This window comes from Gallus gallus, chromosome 3, assembly GCF_016699485.2.
Source record: "Gallus gallus isolate bGalGal1 chromosome 3, bGalGal1.mat.broiler.GRCg7b, whole genome shotgun sequence".
Taxonomy (NCBI): Eukaryota; Metazoa; Chordata; class Aves; order Galliformes; family Phasianidae; genus Gallus; species Gallus gallus.
In genome coordinates this window covers 105,204,318-105,217,896 of record NC_052534.1, presented here as the reverse complement: position 1 = coordinate 105,217,896, position 13,579 = coordinate 105,204,318, and the positions used below count along the sequence as shown (strand labels likewise).

Genomic DNA, 13,579 nt, shown 5'->3' with positions numbered 1-13,579 from the left:
AGCCTGGCCTTGAGCATCTCCAGGGATAGGGCACCCACAGCTTTTCTGGGCAACAGTGCCGGGACTTCACCACCCTCTGAGTAAAGAATTTTGTGACCTGCCCAGGAATAGTTTCTGGGAGGCAGGCAATACTTTGATATCATAAGACCATGTGGAGGGTTGGATTTTCCTTTAAATTCTGTTGATCAGGGGAAATGTAGAAGCATCTCCTCTGTCTCTCCGTGCTGTGGTGGCTGGCTTCCTTTCCCAAATGTGCTGATGTGGATGCTAAGCGTAGGTGGATGGGGACTGGACTTTATTGCAGACTCTCTTTGCAGGATGAGGAAGGCAGCTTCTAAGAGAGATGCCCTCCTGAGACTTCAGCCTGGCTTTTGAGCTTTTTGAGCTGTTTGTGCTGTTAGGATTCAGGAAAGCTGGTGCCTTGCTTACTACCTCGCTGAACAGGAGACGGGGGGATGCCCAAGGATTGCCAGCTGCTCCTGGAGCATCCCAAATCAGGCCTCTTTGCCACCATTTCACAGCTGAGATGCTAAGGCAGTGGCAGATGGGCTTCTAGCTCTCCTGACTGAGTGCAGCGGGGCTGGGACTGCCCAGGAAGGTGATGAGTGCTTGTTTTGTTGTGGAGCTGGCAGCAAAGCTAATCAAGGCTACAGGGGGATTAGGACTGACAGCTTGTTTGGTCTCAGGAGACCAGAGGTGCTGATGTTCCTGTCTGCTGCTGTCCTCAAGTGGTGTGGGGGCATTGGCAAAGTGGCTCACATTACATCTGTGGTGTGTGATTTGCACCACTGTAGCAGGTCAGAGAGCACTAAGCTGGGGCCAAATGCAGTTCTCATAAGCATTCCCTACTGTACAAGATATGGGGAAGTGTAAGGAGGTGGCTGGAGTGCTCCAGGCATCTGACATCACTGCCCTGGTTTGCTGCAAAGATGCTCTTGATGCTTGCTTGCTCTGGTTGTGAGGCTTTGACACCCTGCATTGCTTTCTTTCAGGATGGGTTGGTGAAGACCAACATGGAAAAGCTGACGTTCTACGCCCTGTCTGCCCCAGAGAAGCTGGATCGCATCGGCGCTTACCTCTCTGAGCGGCTTATCAGAGACGTGAGCCGGCACCGATATGGGTAAGGGCTGGGAGGGTGTTACAGCCACACCAATTCCTCCTAGGCCACAGTGAGGAGCCTGTAGCATCCTCCTGGCCATTAGAAGCCCACAGTGGCTCTTTCAGATCTGTAAGTCTGACTAGATGTGGACAAACAGCTAGTTGGAGTGGCTCTGTATGTAGCTCACTACGTGTTATTCAGGACAAGTTTGGGTGTGCTGTACCCCATGCACATCTCTGTTGAGCTACAGTGTGAGACTAGGGATGAGGGCAGCGTGATGCTTTCCAGGAGAGCACATGATGGAGATACCTTGGGCTGGGTGAAGATTGCTGTGTTTGCTCTGTCTGGCTTACCTTATGTGGTCCTGTCTGGGCCCCATTCCCTTCATCTTCCCTCCCTGCAAGGCCTTGCTGTGTTTACTGCAGGGAGAGCAGTACCCGCCTGGAACTAGTTGACTGCCCTGGTTAGAAACACTGGGGGAGCATGGGAGGGCTCCTTCTCTTTGAAATAGCTCCTGGATTGATTCTTGTTGTCTCCTGAACAAAGCCACAGCAGACAAACATGGCTCAGCTTTGTAGTGTGAACTTCAGCCTGCCTTTTATCCTGGGGGAAGAGAAGCCAGCAGCCTGCCTGAGAAGTGTTGAAGTTGGAAAACCTTCAAAGCTTCACATGCATCACCTGTCATCAGGAGTGACAGGACCTTCAAAGCTATGCCTGATGTTCTGCTGTTAGCAGGCTCTGCTTGCTATGTTAGGAAAGGAAAGGTTTTCAAAGCCTTTTGACGCCTAATGGCAAGCTTTGGCAGGGAGAATATATTCCGTTCCCACCTGCTTGTGCTCATAGGCATTTAATTGGGTTGAAGTGCAGGCTAATTTTCAAAGCCTAACTTTGAAATGCCTGAAATAGGTTTGGATAAACTTCTTATTTATAGACCAGCGTCAGCAGCAGGGCTCGTCCCACTGCAAGACACCGGAGCTGGGCTCTGAAGGAGCAGCTGAGCTCATGGGTGCCTGTCTTCTGCATTTGAGGTGAAGATAGCCTTGATTTCAGGCCTGCTATGTGTTGTCCTTCTATTGCCTTTTGTTGCTAAAGGAGAAAGTGTTTGGGTTTGCAGCCTGCCAGAGTTCAAGAAGCTCTCAGAAACATGGATTGAATTTTGGGTTGACCTGTGTGGAATCCAGAGCTGGATTTGACAATCTTTGTGGGTCCCTTCCACTTTGGGATATTCTGTTGTTTCCCCGGTGCCCCTTTTGCCTTTTGGAAGCCTTGTTTCCTTTGAGAAGGTAGATTGATGCTGTTGTTTTTCTTTTTGTTATCTCTTCATACCTTTTTTTTTCCCCTCTGGGCCAGTTTTAACCCAGTTTGACAGATGGTTAGGAGCTTCATGGATCCAGGCTTCTCATTTTCACAGTGTCTGGAAGAGCTGTAATGGTGCCTGAAGGTTTGCATGCCGTAAGACACCAAAGGATCTGCTCAAGAATGAAGCCAGATTTCACCATTTCCAGGGAAAAGGGATCAGTCTTGCTGTCATTACCAGCTGGAACTTGGAAGTTGGGGGCTTATCCTTTCCACTCAGAGAGTTGTTTTCCTCTCTAGCTGCCCTTCAACATGCAGGCAGGGCTGATGGGCAGCTCCTGCCTGCCTTACTGTCACGAGCTTGCTGCACTGAGCTGCTTTGCTGCTTTAAGGATTCACCCTTCAGCACAAGCTGGTAAGCTGCTGCAGAGCTGGCTATGGCAAGGAGCTGGAGCGTGAAATTGAGGTTAAAGGACAATTTGTGCTTGATACAAAGAAGCCTGTGCTTGCCACCTCTTGCTGCCTTGGCTGTGGCAGGACGTCTTGATTCTAGCCCCTGTGATACAAAGATACAGAGATGAAAGGAGGTGCTATAAAGTTTATTTTCCTCTCAGTGTATTGACATTGTCTGGATATCGTATGTTTGGGTACCTCACAGATCGTGCAAGAGGAACTGGAGCCGTGAGACTGAAATCACCACGTTTTATGAATGAGTTTTGGGAACCTCTAACTGGAATAAATGCTTACTCCCAGCACATCGAGGTCAGGGTTTCCTTCACTGGGTTTTGTGCACAGAGGGGACAACCAGCAGCTGAAGGTCTGCGTGGTCATAGCACGAGGCTGCTGCATTGTTCATGAGGAAGTGCTGCAGGACCAGCCTGCAAACAGCAGACTTCCCCAGAGCCACTCTGAGCAACCAATCCAATTTGTCTTGGAAACATGAAGTGACACCCGACAAATTCCGCAATAGCTGTGTAATCAGTCGCCACCTCTGTAATGGGCACCCGAGTGAGATTTATCACTGGGCATGAGCTTTTCCAACTTCCTCTAGAGGCACGAATGTGGCAGGAATGATTTAATAAATAGCCTGGAAGACACGCTGTGACAGCTTGTGGAGAAGCCAGCTGCTGGAAGGAGGTCTGCGGTGAGCTGTAACCAGCTCAGCCTGGTCAGGAGGGATGGCAAAAGGAATGTGCTGTGCTCAGAAATACCCCCTGAGTGGCCCAGGGACCCGTCATGAGGACATCCTCTCTTTGGACTTGGGTCTGGGCTTCTCTCGTCCCTGTGTAGCACACGCAGCCAAGACTGAGTGACCAAAAGCTCTATCCCCCGAGGAAGGATGGGAGTAAGACATGGATTGCCAACTTCTGCTGGAGGAATCACTGCTCACCCAAGGAACTTCTGCAGTGATGCGAGTATAGCCATGCTGGGGTAGCCTGCTTTTTCCCAGCCCTCCCTCACAGGGCAAAAAGACCAGTTCAGGGCAATAGAAACCCATAGGAGAGCCCCCTTGCCCCCATGGGGGAGAGATGCAAGATGTTGCTGTCAGCCCCAGTCCTTGGGTAGCTTAGTCTTCCACAGAAGGCAGGATACTGGGGGCATCCTCCTCCATCTAAAAATCTCCCAAGGCTATTTAGGATATAATTTTTTTTGCTGTTGGCTTGACCAGGGCAGGAGGTTAGCATTAGGCTGGCTTCACTGGTTAGCTCTTGGGTGGTTTGGGAGTGGGGAGGAAGAGGGAGGGCTGTGGGGCCATGTCCATTCTGCTTCTGAGCTATGATCCTGGCTTCTGCCCGCTCCCAGGTATGTCTGCATTGCCATGGAGGCCCTGGACCAGCTCCTCATGGCCTGTCACTGCCAGAGCATCAACCTCTTTGTGGAGAGCTTCCTGAAGATGGTGGCGAAGCTGCTGGAGTCAGAGAAGCCCAACCTACAGATCCTGGGGACCAACTCAGTGAGTAGCAGTGCAGGGGAAGTTAGCAGCACCCTGCTATAAGCCGGTCCTTTGCCTTATGCATTGCCTGTCACCCTGTGTCTGCACGTTGTTGGGGTGGGAATCCCCATTGGGAAAGGATGGGGAATGGTTGCAGGTAAGGATTTAAGACGTTCCCTCTGTGTGTCCTGCCACATGTGAGGTGTCTGAGCCTTTAGCTGTGCTGTCTGTGTATTTCTCCTGTTTGCTGTTTGGGACTGGTCTGTAATCTCCACTGTCATGCTCTCCTGCTCTTGAATTCATCTTTTCCTAAAAATCTACAGGACATGGGGGGCTGTCAGCAGTTTCAGACAATAGACCAACTTAGGAGGTGATCCCTGTGGATTTTAGGAGCTCTTCATGCTCATAAAAGGGCTGGCTTAATCAGAGCTGTAACTTGCAGTAAATGGCTTAGCCAGACCAGGAGTGTGTCAGTCACAGCTGTCAGATGAGGGGAAAAAGAGAAGCGTGAATGAATAACATGACATCCTCGTGGCTTCCAAAGTGCTGACCCTGGCTGCTTGTGCACTGCCTTTCTGCTGGCGAGACAGCTTGCTCTTTGCTGGTTTTTAATGGGAGGACTGGGTGTACCTGACACCTGGGCTTCCAGGGGCTCTGACAGCACCCAGAAGCTCAGCTTGTGCAAGCTGCATCTGTTCTCACTGCTTTTAAAGGTTGAAGTGGAGCTAATTGTCCTTTGGACAAGAGGGTGGGCCAGGCAGGTTCTCTCTTAAGTGTCTGGGAAATGCAAGGACAGCTCAACCCTAAGCTTTCATTCTGTGCTGTGTGTGGTGGTCAGAGGAATGGTATTAGGGCTTGATAGCACCTCCTAATCAGGCAGCACTGCATCCCACTGTGCTCCTCTCCTCCAGGAGCCAGCACAGTTCCAGGCTCTTGGCTATAAATACCTCTGCTGAGGCAAGGGCAGTAAAGTGGAGACCTTTCACAACCCCTTCTGCCTGGCAGCTAATTGCTCCCAGCTGAAAGTGATGCGAGCTGCCTGTCAGCAAACCTATTAATCCCCTGCTCTTGGAGAAGCAGGAGCACCGATGGCTTGGTGGAAACCAACTGCTTTCTGCCTACAGCAGCTTGCTGTAGCATTTTGACTTGCTGCTGCTTCTGTAAGCTCCAGATATGCTGCAGGGACTACCTTGGAATGCCTCTTGTGATGGGAGCAGCACCCTCATCCCTCTGTGCCCAAGCATGACCTGAGCTCTGTAGGGATATGAGATATGATATACTTGCTCTCCAAGTTTCTTGTTATGTTCCAGAGCCACCTGAACCCAGCCCTGTGGCAAGCAGCTGGTTCACTTGCTAAGAGAGTGTCCTGTGCTGTAGTGCAACTCCACCTTCAAATGCATGTGGTATCTCCTTGCTCATCCCTTAAGGGTGTAGGGTCTCATAATGCCCAGCAGAGGCTTCAGTTTTAAACTCAGAGGAGATGTTAGGCTAGAGGTTAGGAGGAAATTTTTCACCTGGAGTGGGGAGGTGCTGGCACAGACTGCCCAGAGAGGTTGTGGGTGCCCCATCCCTGGAAGTGCTCAAAGCCAGGTTGAATGCAGCCTAAACTTTTGGATGGCAACCAGCCCGCAGGAGGGGGTTGCAGCTGAGTGGGCTTTAAAGACCCTTCCAACCCAAGCTGGTTTATGAATCAGGGTTCCAAGCCCAACGAACATCCTCAAGCAGGAGGAACTGTTTCTTCAGTGTGGTTTCCACTGTGGTCAACAATCAGTGGTGGATGTTGTAATGGAGAGTCCAGATTGAGAATGATGGTTTAGTGGCTTTGTCTTTCTTTTTCTGGAGCGTGGCAGAGGACAAATAGCACCAAAACCTTGTGGGCTTTTATAGAGAAATGAGTAATGATAATGAGACACTTCTTCCTGTATCTGCTAATGAGGAATGTGCCTTAGGCTTGTGCTTAATTAGAGGGTGCTGTCTCAAGCAGTCTTCACAATAACGGAGCTGATGGCGAAGGCGGGAGGAGGTTGTTTATAGAAACCTGCTCCAAGTGAGTCATTCTCACGGCGTGAGATCTCTCCTTGGACACGTCTCACTCCTTGCAGGGATGTGCAGCTCTGTGCTGGATGGGGCTGATTCCCAGGGCCTGGGCTGCACAGCCGCAGTGCTGGAGGCAGCGGGTGGCAGCGAAAATCCACCGTCCTGTCATCATATAATCCCCAGGGTGAACATATGGAGCGGCAGCTTAAATCCACTTTGTTTTCTCATCCTTGTTAGGAGGCTGCTGGGCAATCTCCCTGCTTTGGGTAGGAACCATCTAATTTCCAGCTCAATGTCATTCATGTTTTATTTTTTTTCCTCAAACCAGTGTTGATCTTTCATTTAAGCAGCTCTTCCCCCTCCTTGATGTTCCTCTTCTGATGTATTTATGTCTGATATATTTATAGATAGCGGCGTTATCCCTTCCCAGCCGTTGTTTTGTATCTCTAGGGTAGCTGCACTCCTTGCCTTTCCCCTATGCTTGCTCCCTGCTCATCCCAGCTGCCTTTTGGTTGGAACTTGTTGGCTTCAATCATGGAAGCCTGAGTCCAGCCCAACATCCCTTCAAACCACAGCAGAAATAGAATCACAGAACCATAGAGCGATTTGGGTTGGAAGGGATCTTAAAGCCTGTCCAACCCCAACCCTTCCATGGGTTGGTTGCCTGACCTTGGCACCTCCAGGTGGGGCTTCTCTGGGCAGCCCATGCCTCACCACCCTCTGAATGAAACGTTTCCTCCTGACATCTATCTTAAATCTCCCATCTTCTCATTTAAAACCATTCCCCCTTATTCCATCACTATCTGCCTCTGCAAAAAGTCAGTCTCCTCTCCTTTCTAAGCTCCCTTTAAGTACTGAAAGGCAACAGGGAGGTCTCCTCAGAGCCTTCTCTCCTCTGGGCTGAACAAGCCTAGCTGTCTTAGCCTATCTTTGTAAGAATGCTGCTCCTGCCCCCTGATGTAGTGCTATGTTTAAATGTTTTCAATTGTATTGTTGATGACAGATAGGTCACGAAGCCACGGAGCAGCTTTTTACCTGGGATGCATTGCCACACTTTGTGTGAAATCTGTCGCTGAAAACATGTTCCATCTCTGAAGGTTTGCTGCCTTCTTTCCTGCCAGCCCAGCAATCTGCCAGCCCTGGGTCTTTTCTGTGTGTGTCTGGTGCTGCTTTTTGCCATAGGGCACAGGTTGTCAATGGGACCAGGGTAGGCATCTCCCACATGGTACAGCACCCCTGCAGGGCAGTCAAGTCTTAGAAAAATGCAATAGTCTGTGAGCAAGTGGCAGTGTTCTGAAAGTGTCAGGAGATGCTGGCAGATCAAGGAGGCATCGAGGCTCAGTTCTCTCTGTTCTCAGCTGCTTTTTGCAAGCTTTGGCCCTGCCAGAGGCTTCAGGCTGAGAATGGATGCAGAGAGGGCAGCTGCCTGCAGTTGTTGGCAGATGTGAATGCTGTGCCACATGTGGTGTCATCAGGCAGGGTGGCACCATGCAGAGACATCTGTCCCCTGAGGGCAGAGATGTGTGGGGCTTGCTGTGCCTGGCAGCTGCCTGGGAATGCTGCCAGCCACCTCTGTCCAAGACATGCCATTTCCTGCGCTTGGGTTGGGGCAATCCCAGGTATTTATACAGACTGGGGGAAGATCTCCTTGAGAGCAGCCCTGCAGAGAAGGACTTGGGGGTCCTGGTGGACGAGAAGCTGGACATGAGCCGGCAGTGTGCGCCTGCAGCCCGGAAGGCCAACTGTGTTCTGGGCTGCATTAAAAAGGGGTGGCCAGCAGGGAGAGGGAGGTGATTGTGCCTCTCTACTCGACTCTTGTGAGGCCCCATCTGCAGTACTGCATCCAGGCCTGGGGCCCCCAGTACAGGAAGGACATGGAGCTCTTGGAGCGGGTCCAGAGGAGGGCCACTAAGATGATCAGAGGGCTGGAGTACCTCTCCTATGAGGTTGAGGGAACTGGGCTTGTTTAGCTTGGAAAAGAGAAGGATCTGGGGAGACCTCATTGCGGCCTTCCAGTACTTGAAGGGAGCGTATAAACAGGAGGGGGAATGGCTGTTTATGAGGGTGGACAGTGATAGGACAAGGGGGAATGGTTTTAAACTGCGACAGGGGAGGTTAAGGTTGGATGTGAGGAGGAAGTTTTTCCCCCAGAGGGTGGTGACGCACTGAACAGGTTGCCCAAGGAGGCTGTGGATGCCCCATCCCTGGAGGCATTCAAGGCCAGGCTGGATGTGGCTCTGGGCAGCCTGGTCTGCTGGTTGGCGACCCTGCACATAGCAGGGGGGTTGGAACCAGATGGGCATTGTGGTCCTTTTCAAGCCAGGCCATTCTGTGATCCTGTGACTCTTTTATTTTGTGACTCTTCTCAGCCATGGGGTGCTTGGGGCTGCTCTCCCAGGAGCTGATGTGAAGAGCCCCATTACTGCTCCTTGCTCTGCATCCCACCCTCGCCTCCGGCTGCACGTGGAGTTGCCGTGAGCTAAAAAAAAACACTTTGTGCTCTGCTTGGTACAGAGGTTTCTTATGTAACAGCCCTGCATTTTTCTGGTGAGTAAGAGGAGTTGATCAGTCAGAGCTGGTCCCTGTGCTCTGGGAACAGTTCCTGGCAGGGCTGATCCATCTCCTTCGCTCATACAGAGCCAGCCTTTGCAGCTGACGTTATTAATAGCCCTGCACAGTGGGTGCATGCTGATCAGTGCCTGTCCCTCAGTGCCAAGTGGCATGCTGGGATCATTGAGCTGGCTTTGCTGGGGTACCACTGGGCCTTTTGCCTGCTGTTCAGCAGCAAATGTGGAAAGCAGCAAGAGAGGAAAGCCTGCCCATAGGGTCAGAGTGAGGAAGGAGGTGGTATGTGACATGGTGGTAAGTACCCTGGGAGATGCTACATAGATAACTCCTTGGTGATAAGTTAGACTCTCCCAGCTGGAGGATGAACCCAGCAGTCCTAAGACCTTGGCCCAAAGCCTTTGTGCTGCCCTGGACAGCTTGCTTCAACGATGTGGGATTACTCAGTGCAACTGCAGAGCTTTGTGCTGTGCCACTGGAATTGGCTGGCATCAGCACCACCCTATAATGCAGCATCTCTGTCTGGCAGAAGGGATCCTCCACGCAGTGTGAGCATGTGCCCATAGTGGGAGACACTGCTTGGAGGACAGGTGGGTGTGTGCAGCTGAATCATCCACCTCTGCTGTGGGGTCAGGGCATGCATGTTTCCCGAGGTCTCCACTGTGTTTCTTGGCTGATTTCCTGTCCTGGCAGAGAGTATTTCTAGTAGCAGCTTCTGAGCTTGAATACAGTGGTATTGTTCTCTTGGTGTCGCCATTAGTAGCTGGGGTGGTTTGGTGGATTGCTTGAACAGCAAACATCCTCTCCCTTCCTTGTGTGCCTCTGCAAGTGACCTCAGCTTTCCCAGCCTGCTGATGTGTGTGCAGCACAGGAGCACGAAAGCAACCAGCAGATTTTACTGCTCAGATCTTTGCTAGCAGCTTCTTATGCCCATGTTCTAAGTGGGAGGGTAAAGCATGAGGACTTGGTGGCACAGTTCTTGCCTCAGGCCAAAGGTAAACCTCATCCATTCCCAGCACCAGTTACTGTTGCATGAATACAGCCTCTTCCCATGCTTTCTCTGCGTGTTCAAGCCTTGGATTTTGTGGCCACTCCTGTGCTATAGATGTTTTATTTATTTTTTCCCTTTTTATTTTCCCCTGTCAGTGTGATTAGATGTACCAAGGCCTCCCCTTCCTGCCTGACCCTTTGTTCCCATCTCTTTGTGAATAAGTTTCTGACTTCAGGAGAAAGCTTGAAAACATGGTTGCCCTTTCCTGCTCCTTGACTTTCTCCTTGAATGCTGAAAAGCGAAAGTCAGGTCTGTTGGTGAGCTGGCTTTTCTGGCAGGCTCTGCTCCTCTTGGCATGGCCAAGCTGGAAGGGAACGACAGGACCTTGGGTTGCCAGTGCTGCAAGCCAGATCTATTAAGAACTCACTCACACTTTGTTTCTTCATTGTCATTTTCAGGGCCATTGTCACCTCTGTAGCTGCATTTGGGAAACGTCACCCTGACTGCACGTCAGCCTGCAGCAGCAGAGCCCTGTGTTACGCTGCCAAAGCCTGCAAATGTCTGCAGGTTTGGAGAGGTATTTTAAGGCTTTGTTGTGCCCTCTGTGCTGACGCTCTGTTTCTTCTCTCCCAGTTTGTGAAGTTTGCCAACATTGAGGAGGACACCCCGTCTTACCACCGCAGCTATGACTTCTTTGTCTCCCGCTTCAGTGAGATGTGCCACTCTAGCCACGATGACCTGGAGATCCGGACAAAGTGAGTGCCACATGTGAACGCCAGCAGGAGCCTCTCTGGCCTTGCTGGCACTGCAGACCTGCTGGAGTGGGGTGGGGGCTTTCACTCTGCCTCCAGCTTTTGTCTTTCCTGGAGAAGTGCTTGCTGTTGGATGCGAGCTGCAGGGACCAGTTACTTTGTGCTGTAATGGAGATGCACAGTGACTACCCAGAGCTGTATGTGCTCAGGTATAAAAATGGCCACTCCTCTGTCCCCTCCTTTATTTTCCAAACGTGAAGTCCTGCTGACTGTGTGGGAGGATGAAACAGAGGCATAGAAAATGCAGTGCAGCACGTATCCAGCTTCTAGTGTTGTGTGGGTTGTTGTGTGCAGCATTAAATGTGTGTGAGAAAAGATGGTTTGCATTTTTTTTTATCCTGACACCAGGGCCAGCTCCGTTCAGGCATTAGCTTGCTCAGGCTATGGCTGATGGCCGGACAAGGGGAGATGTGCCCTTGGACACAACACACTTCAAACTTCTTGTCTTTGGGCACAACGTGGGCAGATAGCACCTGCAGCCTGCCCACCACCAAGCTGCCTCTGCACCCTGAAGCATTCTTCACCTTTGCTGCAGGGCTGCATCCCACAGATTGAAAGAGCTCAGAGTGGGAGGCAAGGAAATGATCCTGGTCCCAAAAGGGGTGATGATGGTGGGAAGAAGCCCACTGTTAGCAGAATCAATATTCACTCAAAAACTGCCTCCTGCAGCTGTGATCTGTTATTTTCCATGTTGGAAGGTGGCTACGTCTCTAGACAACGCCAAGGACCGACTTGCTGTGCTGTGATGGGAAATGTACCCCGAGAGGATTAATTATGACTAAAGCAGACAGATTAATGTTGTTTACTGCTGCCCAAGCCAGGTCTTTTGGTGATGTATTTAAACAGACCCAACACTCAGAATGGCCCTATGCGTCCCTGTGAGGCACGGTGCACTGTGGTAACACCCATGGCTCTTGCCAGGAAGCTAGACACAGTAGATGACTGCTGCTGGAGACAATCGTGGTGTCAGGCAGCACTTCAGCACAGCCTGTTGGTGCTGTTCCTGGAGCTGCAGTGCCAGGGATCGGTCTCCTTACAGAAGGGCAAACCCTTGAGGTTTTACACTCCTCACAGAGGCTCCTGTCTGGGGACTTCCAGCCTCCTGTCACTGCTGCGGTCTTGCAGGTAGCTTTTTACCTTAATAAGGAAGTAATACAGATGGCTCATCATTTCCATTTGACTTTTAGGACATCAGTGACACTGGCTAAGTTGCGTTGTAGGCCAGAAGAGGGAAATTCTGCCACTCCTGTAATTAAAAAGGAGGGCACTGCTTTCCTGTGACCTTGGTCCTGCTCAGTGGTCATTCCTCAAGAGTTGTGTTGCAATCATAATATTGCCTTCAATAAAATCAGCAAATTGCCTGCGAAGAGAAAAGCCAAAAGCCCTGTTAGGGAAGGGAGCTCAGAGCAAGTTATTCAATGCATTTATTTCTGAAGATAAGCACTCACTATCTTTCTCAGACACCAGCAGTCGGTGTTGAGAGGCTGGTTTCAGAGCTGGGAATCCTGCTGTGCACAGGGATTTTTATTGATGGCTCTGTTGTTGATTAGAGCAGAGTCAGGATCTTTGGACACAGAAAAGACAAAGGTGTCCGACTGCATCTAGGTTTCCTCGGTATCCAGCATCCCTGTGGACACAGCTTAGCAGTGTGGCTGCTAGGAACAGAGGAAACAGCAAAACCATCCGTGATGCTGGGGCCAATACCAACCCTTTGCAGAAGCCAGGCTTGCTAGTGCCACCTCTCAATGTCGGTTAGCATGTGGCTGCAGCTTGCCTGGGGCTCTCCCAGTGAAGATGGTGGATGGAAGCCGGCTGCTGCTGCCAGAACAATTTAAGCTGGTTCAGAGCCTTTCCTGCTCGTGTCTGTCGCTTTGTGGGAAGCTGAGTCTCTCTGGGATGCAAGATGGAATGATTGCTTTGGGGCATACCAGGTCAGGTCTTGGGGTGTCATCTGTGCGAGCACCTCCAAGAGCGCAGAAATCGGTGCCTTCTCTTCAACTTCTGTTATGATTTCACCCACATATATATATATCTATATGTAAATGTAAAGTAACGCATAGAGATAAATAGCATTTTGCTGTTCATTTGTTCCCCAGGATCCGGATGTCTGGCATTAAAGGCCTGCAAGGGGTAGTGAGGAAGACAGTGAATGACGAACTTCAAGCCAATATCTGGGACCCACAACACATGGACAAAATCGTGCCCTCGCTGCTCTTCAACTTACAGCACGTGGAGGAGGCTGAAAGGTGAGTGCTCGCTGCTGCTGTGGCCCTCATGCTCTGCCAGCAGCTTCAGGGCTGTTTTCAGCCAGGTTTTACAGGGGAGAGACACTGTGGGCTGTGTTGTGCCTGCACCTCATGTGAAAAAGGCTGTGGATAGTCAGAGAAAGCCTGCAAGAGTCCTCCTTGAAGGATGGCGCGGATGGCAGGAGCTCTGCTCGTCATCCAGTGCTGTGAAGGTTATTGCAATCTTGGCCACTGCAGGGCAGTATCACTCCTGTGAAGGAGAGAGCTCTCAGCACTGTCCCTGCAGTTAAGCCATGCTCCCTCTTTGCAAAGGCTCTGAGCTGTCTGTTCAGTGGGCTGACCGCTGCAAAGATTCCTGCTTAAATGCAATTAGTTTAAAGCTCAGCAAGAAGAATGAGGGGAGCTGAAATACAACTTTGCTCCCTGTCCTTCCGTTCTTCAAGCGTAACTCCCTGCCAGATGAGTGTTTGAAGGGGAGTTGCTTAGCTGAGAAACATTTTGTGGAGAAACAGGCATGAGTTCCTCCTGGGATTTTCCTTTTGAGGGTTAGGAGAGATGTGTCAGTCCTGGGAAGATGACTTTTGGCCAGTTACATCTCCC

General features: G+C 50.9%; 1 protein-coding gene across 13 annotated transcripts in view; it reads left to right on the top strand.

Annotated features, from left to right (window-relative positions):
* EFR3B (EFR3 homolog B) overlaps positions 1 to 13,579 on the top strand; it is a 55,818-nt gene that overhangs the window by 27,507 nt on the left and 14,732 nt on the right. For 11 of the 13 annotated variants that reach the window (XM_046939409.1, XM_040698099.2, XM_046939408.1 and 8 more), the window contains 4 exons: positions 993 to 1,120; positions 4,199 to 4,349; positions 10,555 to 10,676; positions 12,830 to 12,979. In XM_046939409.1, coding sequence (XP_046795365.1) covers positions 1,014 to 1,120; positions 4,199 to 4,349; positions 10,555 to 10,676; positions 12,830 to 12,979 — 530 coding nt within the window. In that variant the 5' untranslated portion in view covers positions 993 to 1,013. Of the gene's footprint in view, positions 1 to 992; positions 1,121 to 2,052; positions 3,827 to 4,198; positions 4,350 to 8,728; positions 9,192 to 10,554; positions 10,677 to 12,829; positions 12,980 to 13,579 lie in introns of those variants that run through there. The other 2 variants (XM_046939410.1, XM_046939411.1) reach the window with 2 other exon arrangements.